At 41.1% G+C, this 27,929-nt stretch overlaps 1 protein-coding gene across 3 annotated transcripts in view; it reads left to right on the top strand.

Moving 5' to 3' along the window:
- zgpat (zinc finger, CCCH-type with G patch domain) overlaps window positions 1–27,929 on the top strand; it is a 58,777-nt gene that overhangs the window by 7,207 nt on the left and 23,641 nt on the right. For 2 of the 3 annotated variants that reach the window (XM_039767408.1, XM_039767409.1), the window contains exons 3-7: window positions 6,581–6,714; window positions 7,228–7,386; window positions 7,700–7,831; window positions 11,048–11,465; window positions 18,919–19,090. In XM_039767408.1, coding sequence (XP_039623342.1) covers window positions 6,581–6,714; window positions 7,228–7,386; window positions 7,700–7,831; window positions 11,048–11,465; window positions 18,919–19,057 — 982 coding nt within the window. In that variant the 3' untranslated portion in view covers window positions 19,058–19,090. Of the gene's footprint in view, window positions 1–6,580; window positions 6,715–7,227; window positions 7,387–7,699; window positions 7,832–11,047; window positions 11,466–18,918; window positions 19,284–27,929 lie in introns of those variants that run through there. The other variant, XM_039767407.1, reaches the window with a different exon arrangement.

Below are 27,929 nucleotides of genomic sequence, written 5' to 3'. Positions count from 1 at the left end.
AAATTCTAGAAAGAAAACCCCAATCTAAATCTGTTATGTAGTTCTCTCGTTCGTTAACTAAGCGGAGGTAAGGAACACACAGAGGCTGGAGCGTGAGTAAAGAGGCCCTTCCACCCCACCTTTGCCCCGCCACATGTCTCTCAGATTCGCAGAAATAAATCGGTACTACAAGCAAACTATGATACTTAAGCACGTTTGCAACGAGGTCATCAAGAGGTCGCAAAATCAACCGGAATGTTGAAGCAAATTACAGAAAAAAAAATATCTAAATCCATTAAGTAGTTCTTCCGTGAAAAGCAGACAGACATTGGATTTTATTTTTATATATAATTACAGTGGTACCTCGGTATACATCCTTAATCCGTTCCAGACCCTTTGACTTATACCAAACAGGACGTAAACCAAATGAATTTTTTTCATGAGAAATAAAGGCAAAATTATTAACTCAGACTGCGGTGGGTTGGCACCCTGCCCAGGATTGGTTCCTGCCTTGTGCCCTGTGTTGGCTGGGATTGGCTCCAGCAGACCCCCGTGACCTTGTGTTTAGATTCAGCGGGTTGGAAAATGGATGGATGGATTAACTCAGATACGCATGCCACCTTCATACTTTTCAACAATCAATTCAAATTTACGAGAAAAAACACAAAAGTCCCGTGAAAATTCACAGTGAGTTATAGCGCGGGTTGTTCACTGAATGCTAGCAACTGGCGTACTGACGCTCATGGGCAGTCGTGGCTTTGTCTCAAGAGAGAGGTCGTATTCCAAGCAAAGGTTGTATACCAAGCAAAATGTTTCATGTCCAAACAGGACGTATACCAAGTTGGACTTATTCCAAAGCGGATGTAATACCAAGGTATCACTGTATGTCATTTTTTTTAATACAATACCGATCACCAATTCAGCGTTAATTTTGTTGATAAAAATGAAGACGAAAAATACTTGTCAACAACATTTTTTCTATGATGAAAACGGAACAAAAATTAGATAAAAATGTGCCATTAAAGACGAAATGATGCTCTTAGTATCTAAAATGTGACTTGACCAGAAATCACAGCATAATTAAAGTACAGAATTACATTTTAAAACATCTTGCCCTATCATTCTTTGATATAACTTTCAGATTTTGACAAAGTTGGCAGATGTTCTCTGCAGGGCCAGTTGCTCCATTTTTAAGCGAGACAACTGCTATAAAGAATGTCATTTCCCAAAAACCCCGTCACTTTTTTTTTCTTTCCAGTATGAAAGCATAGTAGTGCAACTTTGGACAGTGTCCAGCCAAGGTATTTTCCTAACGTAGATGGCCAAGGTGGGTCAGACGGACCTATCATTGTTAAACGATGATTTCTGACCATCAAACAGCATTATATGTCTTAGGAATGGAATTTTGTACTAACAGTTACAAGCATTTAGTTAAGTGTGCCCATAATAAACCAATTCACACCAAAATATCGACATTTATATAATGTCAGTGATAAATTCACATAATTTTTTTTGCAAAAAAACATTACGCAATGAGCTCAATTCCTAACTCAACATGGATCAGATTTTAACAATAGCAGTTATTGTTTTCTGACTTTGACAATCCAACAAGTTTTGTACTGTTACGGCTTATTGCATTTATTGTACAACCGACGTGAAACACTGTGCTCGTTGCAAACGTGCTTGTCGCACTCATCACAACTTCCTGTCCTTGACACAGAGGTAGCAGCGACTCTTCTTCTGATGCTTTGGCGCCGGCTGATCATCCAGTTCATGTGGGGATGAATGAACAGCAATAACACTAAGTGTTGATCTGTGCAACCAATTGTTGATCAGCGTGTGATATGAGCATGAACCAATGCTTCACTGATCTCAGTTAGGAACATTCGGCGTCTGGGGTGACATTGTTTGTTCCAGTCTGGATAAGTTAAAGTCCATATGATAAAAGCTGCAATGCCACATACAGCCAGGCAGTTCTTAAAGAATGCAAAGAGCCATCGGTTTGTGCGCCTTTTGCACATGTGCTGGTGAACTTCCTGATCAAGTGTGTCCACTGCCCCCTTTTGTCGAGTTGTAGGACGTGATCATTTCTGGCTTGTTAGCTTTTGACTGAACTGTCATGGTGCATAGTGGAAAGCAGTATAACAGCCTTACTTGGTTTTGGCACTTATGACACTAGTGTCATTGTTTTGGTGAAACTAAATATAGATGACTGGGTTGGCCTGTCTGCACGTGCGTGAAATTCCAGTGGTATGAATGCTTTGTTTTTTCTTACAGTGCCAGCAATTGTCAGCCCTTTAGACAACAGTGACAAAGCTAACTCGTGATCAGTGAAGTAATTGTTGCATGTTACATTTCGATTGCTCCCTTCGTAAGGATCAACAAGTTTCTTAACTGCTTGTCTCCCCAGACCTGCGGCTCTGACTGTTTCCTTGCCTATGTATGGTATGCCATTGAGTGGGTAGAATGTTCCCGAGTCACGTGCCCACCATATCTTCATCCCATATCTCTCTGGTTTAGATGGGAGATACTGTCTGAACAGGCAATGTCCTCGAAAAGCCACCAGTTGTTCGTTGACTGTTACAGTGGGATGCAAAAGTTTGGGCAACCTTGTTAATAGTCATTATTTTGAAAGTGAAATGAAGTTTATTGGATTTACAGAAAGTGTGCAATAATTGTTCAAACAAAATCAGGCAGGTGCATACATTTGGGCACCACAAAAAAGAAATGAAATCAATATTTATAGATCCGCCTTTTGCAGAAATTACAGCCTCTAAACGCCTCCTGTAGGTTCCAATGAGAGTCTGGATTGTGGTTGAAGGTATTTTGGACCATTCCTCTTTACAAAACATCTCTAGTTCATTCAGGTTTGATGGCTTCCGAGCATGGACAGCTCTCTTTAACTCACCCCACAGATTTTCAATTATATTCAGGTCTGGGGACTGAGATGGCCATTCCAGAACGTTGTACTTGTTCCTCTGCATGAATGCCTTAGTGGATTTTGAGCAGTGTTTCAGGTCGTTGTCTTGTTGGAAGATCCAGCCCCGGCGCAGCTTCAGCTTTGTCACTGATTCCTGGACATTGGTCTCCAGAATCTGCTGATACTGAGTGGAATCCATGTGTCCCTCAACTTTGACAAGATTCCCAGTCCCTGCACTGGCCACACAGCCCCACAGCATGATGGAACCACCACCATATTTTACTGTAGGTAGCAGGTGTTTTTCTTGGAATGCTGTGTTCTTTTTCCTCCATGCATAACGCCCCTTGTTATGCCCAAATAACTCCATTTTAGTTTCATCAGTCCACAGCACCTTATTCCAAAATGAAGCTGGCTTGTCCAAATGTGCTTGAGCAGACCTCAAGCGGCTCTGTTTGTGCTTCCTCTGCATCACTCTCGCATACAGCATCTCCTTGTGTAAAGTGCCGAATGGTTGAACGATGCACAGTGACTCCATCTGCTGCAAGATGATGTTGTAGGTCTTTTGTGCTGGTCTGTGGGTTGACTCTGACTGTTCTCACCATTCGCCGCTTCTGTCTATCCGAAATCTTTCTTGGTCTGCCACTTGAGCCTTAACTTGAACTGAGCCTGTGGTCTTCCATTTCCTCAATATGTTCCTAACTGTGGAAACAGACAGCTTCAATCTCTGGGACAGCTTTCTGTATCCTTCCCTAAACCATGATGGTGAACAATCTTTGTCTTCAGGTCATTTGAGAGTTGTTTTGTGACCCCCATGTTGCTACTCTTCAGAGAAAATTCAAGGAGGAGGGAAACTTACAATGGACCCCCTTAAATACTCGGATTCACCTGTGTATGTAGGTCAGGGGTCACTGAGCTTACCAAGCCAATTGGAGTTCCAATAATTAGTTCTAAAAGTTTTGGAATCAATAAAATGACAACGGTGCCCAAATTTATGCACCTGCCTGATTTTGTTTGAACAATTATTGCACACTTTCTGTAAATCCAATAAACTTCATTTCACTTCTCAAATATCACTGTGTGTGCCTCCTATATGATATATTTAACTGACATTTTTTATCGTAACAACCAACGATTTATACAGGAAAATAATGACTATTAACAAGGTTGCCCAAACTTTTGCATCCCACTGTATGTTAGCACTTGGTATGTAACTAATGGCGCTTTTCCACTGCATAGTACGGCACAGCACGGTTCAGTACAGCTCACCTTGGTTCAGCTCAGTTCGGCTCGGTTTGCGTTTCGACTGCAGTTTAGTACCGCTTTAGAGTGGGCGGGATTATTCACGTGTCGTTATAGTTGCGCCGCCTCTACTGCCGTGACACCGTGGAACTTTTACAACAACACGCAGACAACGACAACACTTTAGCTCGACGACGCGCAAGGGTAAGCATCTAAAAAAAGCACATCACTAGCTAACTTTTATCACTGTTGCAAAGCATAACTTAACTGCCAGTGTAACATTAAAATGCTGATTCTGTATATTACAGATCTTCCACATTTTGCAAAAGTCGCCGCAACAGACCATCTGTTTGGACATTTAACCGTGCTTCAGAGTGGTGGGATGTGATTGTTTCCGGTTTTACAAACACTCAGTGGCTGGAGAATTTTCGAATGTCTGAAGAAACATTCATCCACTTATGCAACAAACTGCGTCCAGCGATGGAGAGACGGGACACAAACTTCCGCGTGTGTGTACCTTTAAAGAAAAGAATAGCCAGTGACGCAGTAATGATGATTTTCTCCGGCCAATCAGTGACCAGCAGAGTTTACACTTCACGTTTTGGTAACGGTTCGGCGCGCTTGGAACCTCGGCTGAGGTGGTACTAAAAAAAGGACCAGGTACCAGGTACTGTTCCCAGTAGAAAACCCCCCAAAAGTGAGCTGAACTGAACCGTGTCGTGCCGTACTATGCAGTGGAAAAGCGCCATAAACAGACTGTTGGATTCATAGCAAACTGTTTGCTCACCTGACAATTGTTGCTAATTATAAATGACTAAAAATATGATGTCATTTATGCATAAATGTGGAAATGCTGCTTTGGATCCAATGGACCCAAATTGGCCGTCTACGTCGGTACAATAAAAAAAAAAATTTTTTTACATCGTTAACAACATCACAGAATTTTTTTTTTTTTTTTGCTAGTTTTATGTGGTATATATGGTTACTGACGAATTACGATATTTTCTTAATTCTTTGGGTATGGGTTTGGCGAGGACCTCTGGCCAAATGCACAAATGGGTCCGCTGGACCCACCGTGGCCAGATAAGGGCTATATATGTTATGCAGGTTCAAGATTGAAAGTTCCTGCTTTAAACTATTTCATTTGCTTCCTGTGGATACTGTAGGCAGGCCTCATTTGCAAATAGGCTTAATTTTTTTTTTTATGTTTTTTCCCCAAACCTTTGGTATGCCATTGCTAACAGGGGGCAGCTAGTCCAAACGGCTACTTTTTTCAAAAGAATTTTTTTAAGCAATTGCATATTTTATCGAGTGACTGACTTTAGATACTTTGTAATCCATTGACCTGCACCTTTTCTAATGTTAAACTTTTTTTTTGCTGGGTTGCGTGTTCATCAGACATACAATACGAAGTTCACTGTACAATACAATTTATTTTTTGTATAGCCCAAAATCACGCAAGAAGTGCCGCAATTGGCTTTAACAGGCCTTGCCTCTTGACAGCCCCCCAGCCTTGACTCTCTAAGAAGATAAGGAAAAACTCCCAAAAAAATGGAAGAAACCTCGGGAAAGGCAATTCAAAGAGAGACCCCTTTCCAGGTAGGATGGGCGTGCAGTGGGTGTCAAAAAGAAGGGGGTCAATACAATACAATACAATACAATACAATACACAAAACAGAACAAATCCTCAATACAGTATAGAAATAAAAATTTTAGAAGTACGGAGCAGAATTTAACAGTAGATGATATCACATAATATGATTTGGATTTGTTTAGAGTCCTGGAGACCTCATCCATCAAGCTGCCTCCCCCATTTGGACATTCCACAGCTGACATAGCGCTAATCCGATGAAAGGTTCCCTCTTTCCCACAATTCCTGTGATCCACCATCAGGGATGACTTTACCTTAGGCAGGCAAAACAACTTGGCAGGTGGACCATGGCACCAAGTGCCACATTTGAGTACCGACAAGAGAAACAGAATAGGTGAGGGTTAGTAACAAATTCTAAATATCGTGTTACTTATGTTTTAGTGCTAATGACTAACAACAGAGATGCAGTCTGTACAGTAAATCAGCAGCTCCAGTCAGGGTGTGCTGAACTGAAGTAGTGAGTCTTCAGCTGGGATTTGAAAGCTGAGACCGGAGGGGCATCTCTTATAGTAGCAGGCAGACCACTCTACAGTGTAACTAAAAGCTCAACCTCCCACTGTTATTTTATTAATCCTTGGAATCATAAGCAGACCGGCATCTTGGGAACTTAATGTTTGTAAGTCACGATAAGTTCAGACAAGTAAGCTGGACCTTGGCCATTTAATGTACTGTACTGTGTACACATGACAATAGTAATACAACAAATCATTTATAATATCTGTGTCAGAGACTCTAAAATAAAGTTTTCCTCTGTGGTTTCATTTTTCATATATGCAATAATTCTCTCCTAGGTTTTCTCATGGGGAGGTGGTGGCAGTATCTGAACTCCGTCATTTCCAAGAATCTGATCTAAGTTCTCTGGAGGTTGGATCATCCTGTCTAGTCAGGCATGAAGATGGGATCTGGTATCCTGCCAGCATTAAAGGTTGTGCTGTTATGCAAATGTTTAAAGCACAAAACTTGTGGATAATTAAACTGACTCTGAGGTTTCCCTCCCAAGCCAGCGGTATTTTCACATTACTTGGACGTAAATTAGAGCCAAGTGTACACTGCTGGTAATTAGAACAAAACATTTTCTGATCTTGTAAACGAGTGACTAATTATTAATAATTCTTTGCATTTATATAGCGCTTTTCTCACTACTCAAAGCGCTCAGCAATTGCAGGTTAAGGGTCTTGCTCAAGGGTCCAACAAAACAGAGTCCCTTTTGGCATTTACGGGATTCGAACCGGCAACCTTCCGATTGCCAGTGCCGATCTCTAGCCTCAGAGCCACTGTTATTGTAAATATTTTATGCCTATCTAACATTGATTAAGACATAATACTTTGGAAAAAATCTGTGCTTTTCTGACTATATCTAAATCAAATTTGGTGAAAAAGAGTCATCAAATGTTTATTACAAAAGTATAACATTGTCTCCTCTTGTTTATATTTTTAGACATTGACAGTGGCTATTACACAGTCAAATTTGATTCACTTCTGCTGAAAGAGGCTGTAGTTGAAGCTGACTGCATTATTCCCCCACTAAGAAAAGAAGATTCTTCCTCAGAAGAGTCAGAAGATGAAGAAATAGGAGATGATTCAGCCTATGCTAAAGGTACTGTAGTATATACAGTATTTCTTACCTTTTAGGATATACATGCTTGAAACATCCTGTAATACTGTACTGTTACCCGAAGAAGTACTGAGGGTACCCAAGTCTTTTTCAGGTTAAAGTTCACTCATTTATTTCAAGAATGCCCAGATATAAAAGCATATGTAAACAATTGTTTGCCATCTTGATCTTGTAGAACACAATGGATAAAGATATTCTTTATTTCTTTGATTAATTTGTAAACTGGCATGTTCTGTTTACTAGGCAAAGCTTCATGTCATTAAAAATTGGCTAACAGTTTTTTAATATTTTATAGTAATTGATTCTACTTCGGCTGTGACAGATGAATGGACCTCCTCTTGTGGTTTAGGCTTTGGGGGCTGGGAGGCTCACACAAGAGGTATTGGTTCAAAGCTGATGGTCAAAATGGGCTACGAATTTGGAAAAGGTACGTACCATAGTAAAAATGTGGCTCACGTTTCTTCTAATACTGCAGTAAATTCCATAGTAAGAAATTTAATTTTGATATACAGTACTTTAGTAATCCCAGAGGGAAAATGTAAACTTAATCAGTAAGGCAGCTCTTGCTGAATAATTAAATAAAATCATTTTAACCTAGTTCATTTTCATTTCATATTTTTTTGCATAAGACGTGCTTGGAACAGCTTATATTAAATACTGGAGGCACCTTTATACTTTGTTCTAAACTAAGAATTGTTTTCAGATACAGGTATGTAGTGGTAATTCATGAAAATATCTACAAGTGTTTATCAAGTATAATGTTGATTGATTTACTGTGATAATTAAGCATATTAGCATAATGGTTTCCAGGGTGAGCTGATGGTTCATCCACCTTTGCACTGTGGGTGACATACACACCCATTAGCATGAACAGAAGTTGCGTGATTCAATATCATAAACCATTCTGGTGTTGTATGCCATGTTCTGTAATGTGAAATCCCATTATAAACTGCTGTACAAAATTTTTAAAAGATAAGCGTTTTGTGTTTTGAATTTTAGCTAAACAATGTTTTTCTTTAGTGTATATCAATATATGAGGTGTGATCAAAAGATCTGGTGAATGTTTAAATAAAAAAAGCATTATTACAGTAAAAGATACATTGCCATTAATCCCCCTCAAAATACTTCCCCTCGCTTTGAACACACGTATCCCATTGTTCTTGCCACTTTCTGAAGCAGTTCTAGATGTCCTCTTTTTTTTGAATGTCAGAAATTGCTCTACCAGAAGCAATGTTTGAAACGGAGCATTGTCACGATGGAGGATGAAACCGTTTACCCGTTTCTCACATCATTTCATAAACACTCTAATAAGTCTTTATAATATTTAGAATTCACCTTAGTGTTCCTGGGTACAAACTCAGCTTGTACAATTCCATCAAGATCAAAAAACATCATCATCATCACCACCACCCTGATGCTGGATCTTGACTGACGTGCAGGACATCAAGGCAGCCATTACAGCGGAACTAAGGACACTCACGAAAGAGGACTTCTAGAACTGCTTCAGAAAGTGGCAAAACAATGGGATAGGCGTGTTCGAAGCGAGGGGGATTCATGGCAATATCTCTTTTTACCATATTTTTTGATCCTCGTAAGTTGTTTTGCTTAATGTTTGTAACAGTTGTATATGACTATAAAGAGTGTATATACTGCAGTGGTATACCATCTGGTTCCTGCCTGATGCCACCTGGATAGACCCGAGCTCCAAACAGCCCTGAATTGCTTTAAGTGGATTTGAAAATGTTATGTTATATCCAGCATATATGCTATGTCTATAATACATTAATAGTTTTTAATAATGTGAGCTGTTTGGCTAATTTAAATGTTTCCATGTGTTTAAAATTCAGAAATGTTTATGTTCATGTTTGTTCTGTATTCTGGTTAACATACAGACCTTTGGTGTATTACATTCTGTTAATATTACTTTTTAAGGTAAATGCAAGGATTTCAAAATGGCATAGAATATATGTACAGTATAATTTGATAAGTTTTCGATTTACATGAAATCTGTTGAAGGTGGCGCAGTGGGTAGCACTGCTGCCTCGCAGTTAGGAGACCTGGGTTCGCTTCCCTGCGTGGAGTTTGCATGTTATCCCCGTGCCTGCGTGGGTTTCCTCCCACAGTCAAAAGACATGCAGGGTTAGGTTCATTGGCGATCCTAAATTGTCCCTAGTGTGTGCTTGGTGTGTGTGTGTGCTCTGCAGTGGGCTGGCGCCCTGCCCGGGGTTTGTTTCCTGCCTTGCGCCCCATGACCTTGTAGTTAGGATATAGCGGGTTGGATAATGGATGGAGGGATGAAATCTGTTGATTTTTCTGTAAGTGGAAGTTGTGTGCTTACAAAATAATGTATTTAATGTTTTTTCTGTTTTGTTTTTTTTAATGAATTTCAGTCTTACAGATGTTCAGGATTGTTATATTAATCTCCACTCTGTCCACAATGCTCAAAGGCAGTTGACAGGTTGTTTCTCTGGGAAATTCCTGGTGGCAGTAAAGCCAAGTGGACCCTGCAGTTTGCTCTGCAATGCACTGTGCTGTACAGAAAAGTCGTTAATACTTCTTATTTGAGATGTAACATGAAACGACAGTAACCAAAGGAAAGTGAAAAATGGAACAAGATCAGAGAAAGAGAGCTTTTCCTTTCTTTTTTCTCTTCCATTTTACACAGTGAATGATATGTTAGAGAAGCAGACACAGAAACAAATGCTGCGTCTTTTAGTTGTAGTAGTGAATACATGAAACATATCAGAGGGCCCATTACCATTATCAAATACAACTTGCGAAAAGTCAAAATCATTCACGCTGTACTTGTGTTCCATTATAACTCACAAACATTTAATAAGTTCAACAATCCTAGTGATTGAATGCTCAGCACTTAAAAATATATGTTTTGACAAATTTATTGGTAGCTTTGTGAAAAAGAAACAAAATGGTGCATACTTTATTACCGGTATTTCTTCTTATGTGTCATACAGTGTAATATTGGTAAGTACTGTATAATGGTAATTACAATGTTAATTCATCCTTAAAATTACACCTGACTTATTACAAATGTTTAGTAGGTACACTCTAAATATGAGTAAAATAAATTAACTGTATATTTTAACAGTTAAAAAACTATGGTAGAGTTAATGATTATGAATGTTTCAAAACAAATACTTGTATATTTACACTTAAGCAGGTTGTTAGCTGTCAGTATCCATTATGTGGATGAATACTTTATGGATAATTGTTTTATTGCCATAGACTCACAGTGAGTCACACAAAACAAAGCTAATTCAAATATTAAAAATTATAAAGAAAAAATTCCAATCACCCCTGACTTAGATACATTTAAATTGGCACCACTTAATCCCAGTGTAAAGAAAAAAATAATGCAAACCAAAGCTTCACGTAACTGTTTAATATTGTATAAAGAAGAGCCAGCTATTCAGGCTGAAGGTTACATGTCCTAAAATTATGAGACCATTGGCTTATTAATCTGAATTAAAGACAAGAACATTATGATAACTATTATGGATTTGCTTACCTTGTTAAGTGTTTAAAAAGTATGTTTAATATATAACTTTTAATTATTCCTTTAATATGTTTTATTGATTACAATACTTTAAGCAGAAAACATAGTTATAAATTTAATGATTTTCAGGTCTGGGCAGAAATGCAGAAGGTCGAGTGGAACCTATCCAAGCAGTTGTACTTCCCAAAGGGAAATCCCTCGACCAGTGTGCTGAAATCTTACAGAAGAAAAAAGAAGGAAAAATTGGCAAAGGCAAAACTAAGAAACTAAGAAAGAACAAACAAAATGGGACTGGTTCATCCATGCAGCAGAAAAACAGGCAAACTGTGTTTGATTTTTTAAATGACACGCTAAAGGGGAAGAAGCATGGCTCTGCACTTGAGGCAGAAAATCCTGCAGCTCCAAGGACTAGTAAAGAAATCTATCGTGGAGAACAGAGCACAAAGAGAACTCTTAACGTCCGACTCTTCCAAGCAGCTGAAAAAGTTGAACAGACGCAGAAGGAAATTCACAGACTACAGGAAGCCCTTGCTAGAAACATTGGAAGGTAATATTTTACATTTTTCTATGGCTCCTTTGTGTATTTTTTATTTTCTCATATAAAAAGTATAGGGTAAGTATTGTAATCGTCCAAAGATTCGATGTCGAGATTTTGATGAATCTCGACATTTTAGACCTTCCTGACTTTCTCGTATACTGAAAGTATTAGAATCCTCCAAAAATACCATTTCGAGATTTTGATGAATCTCAGCGTTTTAGACCTCCTTAAGTCCAAAAATACCATTTTTGAAATTATGGCTCGGTGTGTGTGTGTAAACACAATAACTTGAGTACACTTTCACGTAGGTCAACTACAAGTATTAGGTACAAAATGTAGATTTCTATCAAATTTTGGGCTATTTCCACTAACCGGAAGTGATACTTCACCTTTTATTCATGCAGTTGCAGAGTCCGATTTATTCAACTTTACTTTTATAATAATTGTTTGATATATTATTATTTTAATTTGTTGTTGATGGTTCTTTAATGTACATAATATAAAAATATATTCATTATCGTGTGGTCTACTCCCAAGTCCAATTTACCTTCTCATAAGGAAAGTATTGTGATTGTCCAAAGATTCGATGTTGAGACTTTGATGAATCTCAACGTTTTAGACCTTCCTGACTTTCTCGTATACGGAAAGTATTAGATTCCTACAAAAATTCCATTTCGAGATTTTGATGAATGTCAGTGTTTTAGACCTCCTTAAGTCCAAAAATACAATTTTTGAAATTATGTCTCGGTGTGTGTGTGTAAACACATTAACTTGAGTACACTTTCACATAGGTCAACTACAAGTATTAGGTACAAAACGTAGATTTCTATCAACTTTTGGGCTATTTCCGCTAACCGGAAGTGATACTTCACCTTTTATTCATGCAGTTGCAGAGTCAGATTGATTCAACTTTACTTTTATAATAATTGTTCAGTATATATTGGGAGAAGGATGCTAAGGATAGAGCTGCCAGGCAAGAGAAAAAAGAGGAAGGCCTAAGAGAAGGTTAATGGATGTGGTGAGAGAGGACATGCAGGTGATGGTGTAACAGAACAAGATACAGAGTACAGAAAGATATGGAAGATGATCCGCTGGTTCTTTAATGTAGATAATATAAAAATATATTCATTATCGTGCGGTTTTCTCCTCAACTATCCACTCCCATATCTGAGTATATGAGAAAGTCGAATGACACAGATTTTCCTTTGGTATGGTAAAGGAGAAGTCTGTTTTGTGTTTGGCAGTGCACTTCTCATATTTACCACAAGGTGTCAGTATTTGACTTTGCTTTGCAGAGAGGGGATTTTCAATGAAACCCTCCCATTGATGCACGGTAATCATATTCTGCACAGCAGACAAGAAAAAACACAATAGAACATTTCATTTTTGTACAGAAACACTGGAAATAAAATAGAGGAGTTCAAAGTGAGTAAAGGTTTTTAAAGAGGAAAAAATAATGCCACATAGATTGGATGGTATGTGTTAAATGTTAATTTCATATAAAGTGCTGATGAAATGAAATACTTTCAGATAACCTGTTCAAAAAAATAAATAATTACGCAGTGATGTCAGCTTTACGTTTGTACCGGAAACTACAGGGAAGCCAACAGTCTCATGGCACGTATACATCTTGTTATTACAAACGCTGAAAGGAAGTGCTGCTTATCCATTGAACACATCAGATATAAGCAGTCCATATCTGGATATTGAACAACATAGAAGATAACGAGTACATTATTATTGTGATGGTGGTTATTTTTGCTTCTTTTGTGCAATCATTTACATTTTTCTTGTTCTGTTTTTAACTGAGCATGAGAAACATTTCTGATGTCCTCTTTCATATTCACCTCTGTGCAGCATTTTATTATAGATAGAATAAAATCTTATAAATCCGGAAGGAAATAGCAGAAGTATTTTCTCCATCATATTTCCCTAATGATCGCCGGAAGGTATGGCTTACATTTCTGTATCTTGTATCTTCCTTTAACAATAGCTTTACAGCGACAGTATTTATGTTGACGCTCCTTTGACATGCCTGCCTTCTGTTGGACATACGAAGTCTACCTCCGCAGGGCTAACAGCAGATCCCTCTGTTGTGTTCAGTTTGGCTTATTTTTGTATAGCGTTCTTCACTGAGTTGCAGAAGCAGAGTGCTGTGACAAGTTGTCATGTAAAATGCAAGTATAGATTTACAAATGACTAAATATAGAATTAGCGCCCATAAAGACACAGACTTGTTAATATGTACAGAAAACAAGGCAGAAACTCATTAACATAAATGGAAACCAACCATATCTGTCCATTAATGAATTGAGGGATGCTAAGGATATCGCCACCAGGCAAGAGTAAGGCCCAAGAGGAGGTTTATGGATGTGGTGAGAGGGGACATGCGGGTGGTGTTGTGACAGAACAAGATGACGAGGACAGGGAGATAAGGAAACAGATGAGCGGCTCTGGTGACCCCTAACAGGAGTAGCCAGTAGACGAGGAAGAAGAATTAATTGTAGAACTACGGCCAGTTGAAAACTGAGGAGAGGAAAACAAAAACTCCAATCATCAGCATACCTGGAGAAAATAAACCTCTTGCGGGGATCCACCTCCAATTGTAAGAGAGAATAAATCTTAAGACAGTTGTACACAGGCACAGTCCTGGAGACCTAGGCCAACTAGCCGCCCACCCCATAGTAGAGCGTGTGCAGGTCCATCCACTCTGATGAAAGAACCTTTCTATCTGATTATTCCAGTGCTCCCAGTACAGTGAGGTGACTTTTCCAAGGGCAGGAGAACAGTGGTACCAAGTGCCACAACACAATACTGAAAGTAGGAAACAGAATAGAGGAGTTTTCGTAACATGATACCACCAGTACTGTTGTCACAAAGCTCAGTGGATTAAAGTGTTCTCAAAGTCAAAAATAGGATAAAAAAAATCTCCCATTGCTGATTAGTGACCTTCATTCCAGCACAGTATTACTAACAAGTACAACACTTTACAAACCGCACGATACTCGAAAATACTCAGAGACACCGAGCTACCATAACGTGCAGGACATGGGATTATATGACAAATTTTCCAAGACACAGTTTAGATTAGATAAACTTTATTAATCCCGTGGGGAAATTCATATATACAGTGGTGTGAAAAACTATTTGCCCCCTTCCTGATTTCTTATTCTTTTGCATGTTTGTCACACAAAATGTTTCTGATCATCAAACACATTTAACCATTAGTCAAATATAACACAAGTAAACACAAAATGCAGTTTTTAAATGTTGGTTTTTATTATTTAGGGAGAAAAAAAATCCAAACTATATGGCCCTGTGTGAAAAAGTAATTGCCCCCTTGTTAAAAAATAACCTAACTGTGGTGTATCGCACCTGAGTTCAATTTCCTGATTACTGCCACACCTGTTTCAATCAAGAAATCACTTCAATAGGAGCTGCCTGACACAGAGAAGTAGACCAAAAGCACCTCAAAAGCTAGACATCATGCCAAGATCCAAAGAAATTCAGGAACAAATGAGAACAGAAGTAATTGAGATCTATCAGTCTGGTAAAGGTTATAAAGCCATTTCTAAAGCTTTGGGACTCCAGCGAACCACAGTGAGAGTCATTATCCACAAATGGCAAAAACATGGAACAGTGGGGAACCTTCCCAGGAGTGGCCGCCGACCAAAATTACCCCAAGAGCGCAGAGACGACTCATCCAAGAGGTCACAAAAGACCCCAGGACAACGTCTAAAGAACTGCAGGCCTCACTTGCCTCCATTAAGGTCAGTGTTCATGACTCCACCATAAGAAAGAGACTGGGCAAAAACGGCCTGCATGGCAGATTTCCAAGACGCAAACCACTGTTAAGCAAGAAGAACATTAGGGCTCGTCTCAATTTTGCTAAGAAACATCTCAATGATTGCCAAGACTTTTGGGAAAATACCTTGTGGACTGATGAGACAAAAGTTGAACTTTTTGGAAGGCAAATGTCCCGTTACATCTGGCGTAAAAGGAACATAGCATTTCAGAAAAAGAACATCATACCAACAGTAAAATATGGTGCTGGTAGTGTGATTGTCTGGGGTTGTTTTGCTGCTTCAGGACCTGGAAGGCTTGCTGTGATAGATAGAACCATGAATTCTACTGTCTACCAAAAAATCCTGAAGGAGAATGTCCGGCCATCTGTTCGTCAACTTATGCTGAAGCGATCTTGGGTGCTGCAACAGGACAATGACCCAAAACACACCAGCAAATCCACCTCTGAATGGCTGAAGAAAAACAAAATGAAGACTTTGGAGTGGCCTAGTCAAAGTCCTGACCTGAATCCAATTGAGATGCTATGGCATGACCTTAAAAAGGCGGTTCATGCTAGAAAACCCTCAAATAAAGCTGAATTACAACAATTCTGCAAAGATGAGTGGGCCAAAATTCCTCCAGAGCGCTGTAAAAGACTCATTGCAAGTTATCGCAAATGCTTGATTGCAGTTATTGCTGCTAAGGGTGGCCCAACCAGTTATTAGGTTCAGGGGGCAATTACTTTTTCACACAGGGCCATGTAGGTTTGGATTTTTTTCTCTCCCTAAATAATAAAAACCATCATTTTAAAAACTGCATTTTGTGTTTACTTGTGTTACTTTTGTCTCATCAGTCCACAAGGTATTTTCCCAAAAGTCTTGGCAATCATTGAGATGTTTCTTAGCAAAATTGAGACGAGCCCTAATGTTCTTCTTGCTTAACAGTGGTTTGCGTCTTGGAAATCTGCCATGCAGGCCGTTTTTGCCCAGTCTCTTTCTTATGGTGGAGTCATGAACACTGACCTTAATGGAGGCAAGTGAGGCCTGCAGTTCTTTAGACGTTGTCCTGGGGTCTTTTGTGACCTCTTGGATGAGTCGTCTCTGCGCTCTTGGGGTAATTTTGGTCGGCCGGCCACTCCTGGGAAGGTTCCCCACTGTTCCATGTTTTTGCCATTTGTGGATAATGACTCTCACTGTGGTTCGCTGGAGTCCCAAAGCTTTAGAAATGGCTTTATAACCTTTACCAGACTGATAGATCTCAATTACTTCTGTTCTCATTTGTTCCTGAATTTCTTTGGATCTTGGCATGATGTCTAGCTTTTGAGGTGCTTTTGGTCTACTTCTCTGTGTCAGGCAGCTCCTATTGAAGTGATTTCTTGATTGAAACAGGTGTGGCAGTAATCAGGAAATTGAACTCAGGTGCGATACACCACAGTTAGGTTATTTTTTAACAAGGGGGCAATTACTTTTTCACACAGGGCCATATAGTTTGGATTTTTTTTCTCCCTAAATAATAAAAACCAACATTTAAAAACTGCATTTTGTGTTTACTTGTGTTATATTTGACTAATGGTTAAATGTGTTTGATGATCAGAAACATTTTGTGTGACAAACATGCAAAAGAATAAGAAATCAGGAAGGGGGCAAATAGTTTTTCACACCACTGTATACAGCAGCAAAAACATGAAAAACAAACACTCCAACTGTCAGGTAATACAGCTAATCAATTGATCAGTCAATCAATAAATAAAGATAAACTTAACAAGTACATTGGGTGGAAACATTGAAGTGCCTGATAGCAGTGGGCAGAAAAGACCCCCAGAGGCACTTTTTAGTACACTGTGGTGGGATGAGCCTGTGGCTGAAAATGCTCCAAGAGAGCGCCTCCTGCAGGGGAAGGAGAGGACTTTTCATGATGGCGTCCAGTTTTGCCACCATCCTCTTTTTCCACAACTACTTGCAGTTTTTTACCTGTGATGGTGCAGGGTCTCTTGATAAGTTTGTTTAGACATTTTGTGCCTCTTTTGAGCACAGGTCTCTACTCCAGGAGACCACAGCATTGAACACCACACTGTCTACTATGGCCTGGTAGAACATTTCCAGCAGCTTGCTGCACACATCAGAAGACTTGAATCTCCTTAGCAAGTCCAGTCTACTCTGGCCCTTCCTGTCCAGTGCCAATGTGTTGTCAGACTAGTCCAGTTTGCTGGTACTTTTAGTTCTGCACCACTTCCATGCCCTACCCCTAAATGATGACTGGTGCTCTCAGAGGAAGTCCGGAAGTCCACCACTAGTTCTTTTGTCTTGCAGGTTGGTGTCCCTGCACCTCAAGACAATGTCTTCCACAACCTTCATGTACTCTGACTTGTCTACATTATCAATGCAGCCTATGACAGAAGAGTCATTTGAAAATGTCTGTAGATGGTAAGCGCTGGTAATGTGCTGGAAGTCAGTTGCATATAGGGTTCAACAGGAAGGGAGACAGGATAGCCCCCCCAAAGTGCTCCAGTATTACACACCACCATTTCTGACACGCATTCCCTCAACCTCACAAACCTTCTGTCTGGTGGTCCATGATCCCAGGAGATTGTGAGAAAGCTTCAAGCTCCCCCAGCCCAGCCAATTAGACAGAATAGTGTGCAAAGGACAGCCAGGTCCCATGCCCGGCAGGGACGCCCCTGCTGCTTCTATTCCGGGGGAGCCACCATGGGCAGTCCAGTACCTCCCCCGGGACGCTTGGTGGCAGCCTCCCTGGTTGATGGTGATTCCCCAACCACCCGCAGGGCTCCATGGTAGATGGAGTCATCCACATCCTGGTTGAGGGGCTCGGATGGCCGCTAGGGGAGCTACATGGACTCAGCCGCCTGGCTGGATGAATCTTCAGCCCCACCCGAATGTGCAATTAGGACCAGGTGGTCAAGCACCTGGAACACTTCCGGGTGGGTTATAAAAAGGGCCAGCCACCACCACTCAAAGAGCCAGAGTCGGGAGTAGGAGTGGGGGTCAAGGAGAAAGGATTGTTGGTGGTGTTTGTTGTGCCTTGGGACTCTGTTTGGGCTGTGTGGCACGGGGAAGACGTGTCCCACAGCTGAAGAAAATTAATAAAGTCTTTGTGCTTTTTATACGTGCCTCCGTGTCTATCTGTGCCGGGTCGGGCGCCTATATAGCGCCTTTTGTTACAGGTGTTAAAAGCAAACTAAAGTAGTGAACTCCATCAGGAAGTGCCTGCGCTGTGTCTGCAGTCAAGTCCACTTTTAGCTTCAGTTTGCACAAGAAGTAAATATTGCCCCCCCAAAAAATGCACTCATTTAATATCAGATTTTTAAAAACTGCACAGAGAAATTAAACTTTTAGGTACAAGTTTGTGATCTGCTTGACACACGCGGATTGTAACCCATCAGTAGCCTTGACATCAAAGAGCGATGCCAGGCCTGCACAGGTTCTACATAAACAGTCGTGCGTACAACATATAAAATATGATGTAACCATGACAAATTAATTTTTTTTGCACCAGGAGCCTTTTGGTAAATTAAAAAAAAAAATTGAAACAAAGTATGTCCAGTGAAACGGCTGCAAAAGTGAATTGTATACTCGTCCGTGAGCAGCAACTCATAGGTGTTCATGCACTTCTGTCACTGTGTTTCTTTTATTTATTTATTTATTTTATTTTTGCCTTGCAGAGATAAAGGAATGGCTTCTCTGTTGGAGGAGAAGTTAAACGTTGCCAAAAAACAGTTGGAGCAATTGAAGGCGCAAGAAGTACACATCCAACGGGAACAAAGAAAGGCGAACACCCATAAGAAAATGACGGAGTTTTAACACTACTGGTTTGTGTTAACGGCACATTTGCAGGTAGCTACTGTTTGTCTCACTATTTGGACATTTGCCGCTATTTATCTGTGTCAAACCACACCTTGCATACTTGTGTTATTTTTATTTTTTTTAGTTTTTGTTTTACTACAGTAAATGGATTTTCTTTATCTCATTGTACCGGCTCACGTTGGAATGTTTTTATTGTATTAAATGACCAACAACTCCCTTTTAATCATGCTGTCTTATTTTAATATTAGAAGAAAATATTCAGACTTTGTGACATTTAAAATTTGTCTTCTGGTTTGGGTCACAGAAGTAATAGTTTCAGCTGATCCCACCACATTTCATCGTCTCCAGAAAAAGTCCCCAACACCTCCTTTGGGTGCTCCAAGACCTGCTTACTGCTTTAATACCAATGCGCTTCAGAAGAGGTTGTCCACCCTAAGCTGAGCTTGTTCAGGCCAGGGCCACTACTTGGATGGAAGACCATCTAGACACAGATGGACCTCAACCTTGGAGTTCACCTTGGACAACTTCAAAAGTTGTCCTTGACTTTTTGTCTACCATTCTCACTATTTTTTGATTTTATTCTTGCGGTCGCATCCAGGGTGGTTGGCCATGGTCCCGTGGGCCTCTAAATTTCCTAATAATATTTGCAGCTGTTGTCAAAGGAACACCAAGCTGCATGGAGATGCCTTTCACATGCTGGTCTATCATTTTCCTTTGGATCTCTCATTTGTTTCCTCTGGTACATGTTCAGGGTAGGACACTCGATGACACCAAACAGCAGAGTGACGACTTGTCTCCATGTAAATGGGCTGAGTGACTGATTGTATGATTGAACACATGTGATACAAATTCTAGAAAACAGGTGGTTTGAAAAAATGCCTCAAATCTGTTGTCAAAAACAAGACAAGGAGTCACAAAGTGACTTGGGGCAGCCACCCATATATGGTTCCTGGCTGCAAATGGATTTGTAAGCACACTGATGTGCACAGTGTTGACTCCAAACCAGGACCGATTTGGTGTGGAAAAGATGGCTTTCTTAAGGCAGACTAGAAGAAATGATGTAATTGGAGTCGGAACCGGAAGTGAGGTCATCTGTAGGGCATGGCAACAGAAGTGACATCATCAGGGCCAGAAAGAATTTCCCCTCACTGGTCTGCAAAAAAGTGAGAGAAAGGGTCAGTGCACATCAACCCCTCCACCCCCCACACACAGGGCTGGCACGGTATTAATTTGATTCAAGCCCTTTAGCTGTCTACCATGCGCACGTGTGTGACTCCGTTTATTTGGGATTTTTTAAATGGGTGCTAATAAATGTGTCCAAGCCATTTTAAAATATCTCTCATCATCTTCTACTATTGGCTGCGCCCGTACAGGGCTTGCCACAGCGAATCATCAAAATGTTACACCGGAAGCCCTTCCTGACGTAACCCTCCCCATTTATCTGGGCTTGGGACTGGCACGAAGAAACACACTGGTTTGTGCATCCCCTGTGGCAGGGTTCTTAAAATATCTCTCTATTATAATAAAAAAAAAATCCTGGGACGAGAAGAGACTTTTTCAAAGAGATACTTTCACATCCCACGAGATAAGACTTTGTGCCAAGAGATTTAACCACACCCAGGGCCGGAAATAAAAGACAAAGTAGAACAAATTAGAATTCAAAAACGTTGGTGTGGTACACATGCAGAGCAGGTTAGAACTAAAATTCGAAAATCTAAAAACAAAATTATAGTAAAAATCACATTAGCGCAAACAAAACGGAAACTATTACTCTGTGAAATAACAGAACAGAGGAAAGAGATCGAATATATTGTTCGGATTAAACTTTAAGTCGGAGACTTGTAGATCATCTAATACGAGTTGTCATCAGGGAAAAGTTGTGTTTCTTCCCAATGAAGAGGCGTTTCCATTAGTAGCTGGCGTGTAGCGCTTTGAGGGGTGGCGAGCGAAAAAGAAAAAACAGCAACACTTGATCTCTTGTCACACTTGCTTCGCTTTACTCGATCACATCTCAAGGGTGTGCAGGTACACAGGAGACAGTTGCTTTTTGTTAATCATATTCCAGGAAGTGCGCAGAACGTTTTCAATGAGCGGTAAAGGATCCACACATTGGTCCGCGTCTGGCAGCTGCCCCTTTTGTTGCATTGTGGTCCAAGGCATCGTCACACTTGTGTTCAGTTGGAAAATAAATTTAAAGACTTTTAGTAAATTCAGTTTTTATTTCCTAATGCCGTAGGTGTTGTGTGACTGCACTGCATCTGTAAAGTAATCGAAATAAGTGGAAATAAAGTAAAATTTTATTTTAAGTGCCTATCACAGAAAAAAAATCAAAAAGCGCTGAACAATAAAACATAAAAATATATATTAAAACAAAATGTAGAGCAAGGACAATACAAAAAACACCCAGAGAATGACAGCCCTACCCAAATGCCAATCCGAAACAAATGCGTCCCAGAACTGACACCCACACCCGAACAGTTCAACAGATTCTGCTGATCTCAAAGTCAGTGGACGATTGTTCCGTAGCTTTGAAATATGCAGGCTCCGGAGACTGCGCCAGCCAACAACTCGGTCAAGATGCGTCCATCCCAAAAAGCAAAGCCAGATGAAATCCAATTCTCACCAACATCGCGTCCACCGTCCTTTCCGACCCAGACGGAGCGCAGCAGAAGTTAGCAGTGGGACGGACGCTTTCTGTTCACTCGGGTAATACATCATCAGTTCCTAGGCTGCAAGTCGAAGGACACAATAAAAAAAGTTCTGCTGTGGCACAAGTTGAGCGGGACAGGTCTGTCTCAGGCAAAAGTATGGTAGCTCATTGTGTGAACGTACGACATGCCACAAAGCTGAGTATGTCCGCTTGGGTTGAATGAGAAGTGAGGTTCACGCATGCGCCATCTCACCATGTGCAAGTCACACTTGCATAAGCTTCTTCATCTTCGGTAGAATTCGCACCACCTCCTGTGGCTGTGTTTGTACGTGAACAGAGCGGACTACTACATACACACGCACACACACAGGTCTTTCGTTTATATGCTTTATTTCTAATGAGCAATTTTTATGTATATAATATATGTAAATTGCCATTACTTAAATGTAAAAGTAGCTGAATGTACTCAATAATATTGCTTGTAATATGTTGCCGTAAGTTTTTTTTTTATTATTATTTAATCCAACAAGCCCTTTTTTTAGTTTACTCTTGTTTATAGCGCCCTCTAAGGTATGCTCCATCACAAAAGAGCGCGGCAGCGTGACCCGCTAACGGCCGTGCCCTCAGTCACTTACGCTCTTTGTGCCTTAACTACACGTCCGCTCCAAGGAATGCCAGCAGGCTTCTTCCCGTCGTGTGCTCCTTTCCTCTGGCATCGCTAAATATATTTAATTGCGATAACATTTTTTTTATTATTTCAGTTGCAATACTTCGGCTCAACCAAGAAAGGAATGCTTTGCACTTCTGTCTCACTAGGGTTCTGGATTCAGTGTCCATCCTGATCTCTGACTGTGTGGAATTGTCACGAACTCCTCGGGCGCCGACGGTCGCCTGCTCCGGACACAGAGGGGTAACAGTAAACATGACAATACCACCTGGTCCTCCAAGTCTAAAAAAAACTAAATGCGTCATTTGGACACCGAGGGTCGCGCTCCAGACCTTTTCTCACTCCTCGTCTACGTTACGAACTGTGAGGGCCCCCGTTTTGGTATTCAAGCGGGCGTACAGGCTACTAGGGTTCCATATGGGCTGCGTTAATCACTAATTGCCCCAATGAATGTGTTTGTATCAGCGAGCGCACCGATTCAATTGGCGGCGCATCTGGGCTTGTATCTTGAAGTTCGAAAATTAGATGGCCGCTTGTATTCAGCAGTGAGAGAACAATGGGATCCCCCCTGGCTCCATAACCTTCTTAGCTATTAATTTGACTGACTCCTCGCTTCTTCATTTCCTATTTTCATCCTTCCTAAAGTATAAGCCGTCGTTTCTCTTTGTGTTCTGCTTTCTCAAGGACGTCGCTTTTGTCTGCTATGGAGTGAACACTTCGTTAGGCTTCCTTCCCATCTGCTTCTGTCACCGTCTTTTGTTTCGTTCGTCTGTCAGACGGCCGCGGTTTTATTTTTGAATGAATTTGATTTACTTTTATTTTCCTTTCCAGCGTTTGTTAAAAGCCAAATGACAATGACGGAGAAAATCAATTGGACAAGTTGTTTCCAAAGTGGGGAGATTCACTTCGTGCTGCAAAAAGAAGCACAGACGTTCAGGGACGTCTTCGTGAGTGTTTAACAAAGAATAGTCCACTCCTGTTAATAGTTTTAAAGACATTTTATTTTGCGTCATCTTGTTTTATATCCAAACCCATTTAATCCCATACAACGGAGCCATCCGGAAAGCAATGGGTGAATGACAGGAAAATAGCCTTAGCACTCATACTGGGCTAACTTAGAACCATCAATGAACGTTACTGGTGTTTCTTTAGGGATGTGAAAGGGGAAGTGCAGGCTTACAGGAAGAACATGCAAACTCCACACCGACGACACTCAGGTGCTGGATGTGAACCCTCGCTGAGTGGATTCATTTACGTTTTCAGAAAGATTTGCACATTCTCCCCATGTCTATTTTCATTTTCTTCTTTTCTCTCCATCACTCTTACAGCTGTGAGTGAGTGTTGTTGTACAATAATAATTAATTAGATGTATATAGCGCTTTTCTCGCTACTCAAAGTGCTTTACACAGAGGGGGGGCCACTTCAGTCCTCCACTAATGCGTAGATGATGAGACGGCAGCCATTACTGCACCAGTACGCTCACCACACAATAGCTATTAAGTGGTGAAAGGGTAAGAAAGAGCCCATTAGAGACTGGAGATGATTAGGAGGCAAGAATGGACAACACTGTGATGGGTTAGGACTTCGGGATACACCGTACACCTTTTGAATGATGCACAGGAATATTTAATAACACACAGAGTTAGGTCCTCAATTTTAAGTCTCATCTGAAGGACGGTGTCATTTTTACAACATAGTGTCCCTGTCACTGCACTGGGGCCCGCACAAGGACCACAGGGTTAAGCGCCCCCTGCTGGCTTCATCAACACCTGTGCCTATCTTTTATAGATGGTCTTCTATCCAAGTACTGGCCAGTCCTGAACATGAATTAGCTTCAGGTTGCCAATCTGTTCTGTAGTGCATGTGGTTTGGCTGCTCTGTGAGAGAGTGCCAGCCGCTCTGTCCAGCGTGGCTCCTACATGGTGCCCACAGTTGCCAAAGATTGAAATTAACTCTCCATGGGATGAAATTAGCAATTTTAGAAAAAAGAATGTGTGAAAGATTGTAGGGGGATTACAGAGTAATAGAGAGGAAGCCCCCATCTTTGTGGTCCACAGTACAGTAAACCTTCTCTCAATTTACCTGCAATCTTCTGCCTCTTTGCAGATGGTCGGCATTTAAAGAGCTTCTGTAAAAAGCCAAATATCTATCTATCTATCTATCTATCTATCTATCTATCTATCTATCTATCTATCTCTTTTTCCAGAACACAGATTCCTTCTTCTTTACATGCCAGTAAACCTTTGCCCAATTTGCCTCCCTATTGCTAAATGGCATGGAGAAAGAGGTGGCATGTTAACCACATGCCAAGACTCATCTTCACAGCCTTGGCCACTCCTAAAGAGTCCTCATGCTAGAGCGCCCTCTGGCTTCTCACATTGCCTGTGCACCCTAATGGCAGGGGTTTCAAGGCCCTACGTTTGCTGGTGTTGTGTCCAAACAAAAAAAAACAGTAGAATAGAAAAGACCATCAAAACTCAAACTCTGTGACTTTTCGCCAGCTGCCTCTCTATCATTGAGGTCCCACTTCCTCCAAGATGGGTCACTTGCTGGCTTGGAGGCCTCTTTCACCGCCTCCCTCTGAAGCGCCTGACTCACTTATGGAGTGCCATTTACACTAAAGTGGCTTCTCTGTGCCCACACTGGCACATACTGTAGATGTGCCATCTGACAGCCAGTGTGAATGGTGCTTTCTGACTCTCTGACTCTCTCTCTCGTGGGATCTCCCCCTCTGCCTTATGCCATCTTGTAGACAATCTTGCCTCCAGCCAGCTGGGCGAGCCCCTAACAGGGGAAAAGTACATTTTCTCTGCCACCCTGAGCATTATAGCGCAAGGCGTTTCTATTCACTCCAGCAATTAAGTGTTACAAATACCTTATAAAGCAATTTCACGGCTAGCTTCACTCCCAGAATGTTATGTTAAAGCCGGGAGGAAAAGAGAGTGCCTGGCTGGCTATTTATGCGGCATATCCAAGACTGCTGAAGCAGCGGCTGCGTGCGCCCGAATGTCACGCTTCCTGATGGCTCGCTTTACTGATGCCGAGTTGCGCAAGTTCCTTAAGTGGATAATTGCTAGCAAGACGAGAAAGCGGGGAAGCTCCGCTTAAAAGATGACTGAATCATTATTCGCTTCTTCTTCAACTGTCTATTCCGTGTGAATAGAGCTGCGGGTGGATCGGAGCGAAATGGGGAACAGCGGACAGGGCGATGCTTGATGAGACACCGGAAAGTAGGTCACCTCTGCCGGCTCTCTCCGCTATGGCTCGAAGAGATGTTGGCTCATCGGGGAATTCCTTTTATTTCTAATTAGGTTTACACTAAATCACTTTTAAAGCCGAGAGAAGCTGCTTTGCAGTTGTTTCTGCGGCAGCACGAATTGGGAGCGTAAAAAAGTAAAAGACTAGCAATATCACCAAAAAAAGGAGCTGGTGTCAGCAAAAAAGCGTCTCTAGCCGAGTGGCCGCGGTCCCCAAAGTGTCGGCTTTAAAATATGACCGGCTTCCCCCGCAAAGACTATACTTTCATTAGAAAAAAATGGCCATTTTTTAAGAGTCTGCATGCAGTCTACCCCTCTGAAACACAGCAAATGTAGCGTATGAACGTGGACGGGATTGTGGGATTTGGTGAGCATCCGTCTGGGGGGCTCACTTACATGGCGTGTGGAGAGAGGTGCCTTTACCTAAAATCTGAGATTCCATTGGTTCCATTTCTACTATTTTTGAAGTTGGAGCACAGACAGGTGAAGTGAATTTCTTGTGGTCACACAGGTGTCAGTAGTGGGATTTACACCTACAGTACAATCTCAGAGTTTGAAGTCAATGGAACCAATCATATCTCAAATACTGTAAGACACCTCAGATAGGAGCTGACTGGGTCTTAGAACCGAGTGAGGTGACGAGGTTGACCCACTTGGCCCATTATTCATTATAATTTTCTTAAAATTTGTGATGATTATGCGGCTCGCTTCTTGCTGAGCCTATGATATGAACTCTATCTAAACTGTCGCAAAACTTAATCTGTATACTGTTGTTTAGACACAACTTAAAATTTGACGACACACTTAGGAATTAAATTTAACAAAAAATAAAAATTAGGAACACGGCTTACACGTTATTAGAGTACATGTCAAATGTCAATGTCATGTCCAAGTGCCAGGACCCTAGAAGGCTAGTAGCTTACGCAGTTTGCTGCTTTTAACAGCCACATCATCAACAAGTTTGGCTGGGATACTTTCCTCCACCGACATGAACATGAACGCCTCAAGATGTTTTTGTGTCATTGTGCTTCTCAGATGGCTTTTGATTCTCTTCAGCGCAGAGAATGATCTTTCACACTGTACTTGTGACACAGGCAGCGTTAATAATCACAGCTGAAAACCACTAATTATCACTCATGCCGATGACTAGAGAACAATAAAATGCATAATCCATAATCTAAACTAATTATTAGTACCCAAGAATTTAAATACTAGATATTAGATAAAATAAATTGCAATAATGTATGTATATGCTAACCGAAATGTAGCAGTATCGAAACAGAAATCGGCAAAAGGCAGTTTTGACCAACTTTTTCACTGCAATATTGTGTACTGACAACTAAAACAACTTGATGACGTAATACGGTATATTATATACAGTGCATCCGGAAAGTATTCACAGCGCATCACATTTTCCACATTTTGTTATGTTACAGCCTTATTCCAAAATGGATTAAATTCATTTTTTTCCTCAGAATTCTGCACACAACGCCCCATAATGACAACGTGAAAAAAGTTTACTTGAGGTTTTTGCAAATTTATTAAAAATAAAAAACTGAGAAAGCACATGTCCATAAGTATTCACAGCCTTTGCCATGACGCTCCAAATTGAGCTCTGGTGCATCCTGTGTCCCCTGATCATCCTTGAGATGTTTCTGCACCTTCATTGGAGTCCACCTGTGGTCAATTCAGTTGATGTGACATGATTTGGAAAGGCACACACCTGTCTATAGAAGGTCCCACAGTTGACAGTTCATGTCAGAGCACAAACCAAGCATGAAGTCAAAGGAATTGTCAGTAGACCTCCGAGACAGGATTGTCTTGAGGCACAAATCTGGGGAAGGTTACAGAAAAATGTCTGCTGCTTTGAAGGTCCCAATGAGCACAGTGGCCTCCATCATCTGTAAGTGGAAGAAGTTCAAAACCACCAGGACTCTTCCTAGAGCTGGACGGCCATCTAAACTGAGCGATCAGGGGAGAAGGGTCTTAGTCAGGGAGGTGACCAAGAACCTGATTGTCACTCTGTCAGAGCTCCAGAGGTCCTCTGTGGAGAGAGGAGAACCTTCCAGAAGGGCAACCATCTCTGCAGCATTCCACCAATCAGGCCTGTATGATACAGTGGCCAGACAGAAGCCACTCCTTAGTAAAAGGCACATGGCAGCCCACCTGGAATTTGCCAAAAGGCACCTGAAGGACTCTCAGACCATGAGAAACAAAATTCTCTGGTCTGATGAGACAAAGATTGAACTCTTTGGTGTGAATGCCAGGCGTCACGTTTGCAGGAAACCAGGCACC

Source organism: Polypterus senegalus, chromosome 10, assembly GCF_016835505.1.
Source record: "Polypterus senegalus isolate Bchr_013 chromosome 10, ASM1683550v1, whole genome shotgun sequence".
Lineage (NCBI taxonomy): Eukaryota > Metazoa > Chordata > Cladistia > Polypteriformes > Polypteridae > Polypterus > Polypterus senegalus.
This window is presented reverse-complemented; position numbering and strand designations above follow the sequence as displayed.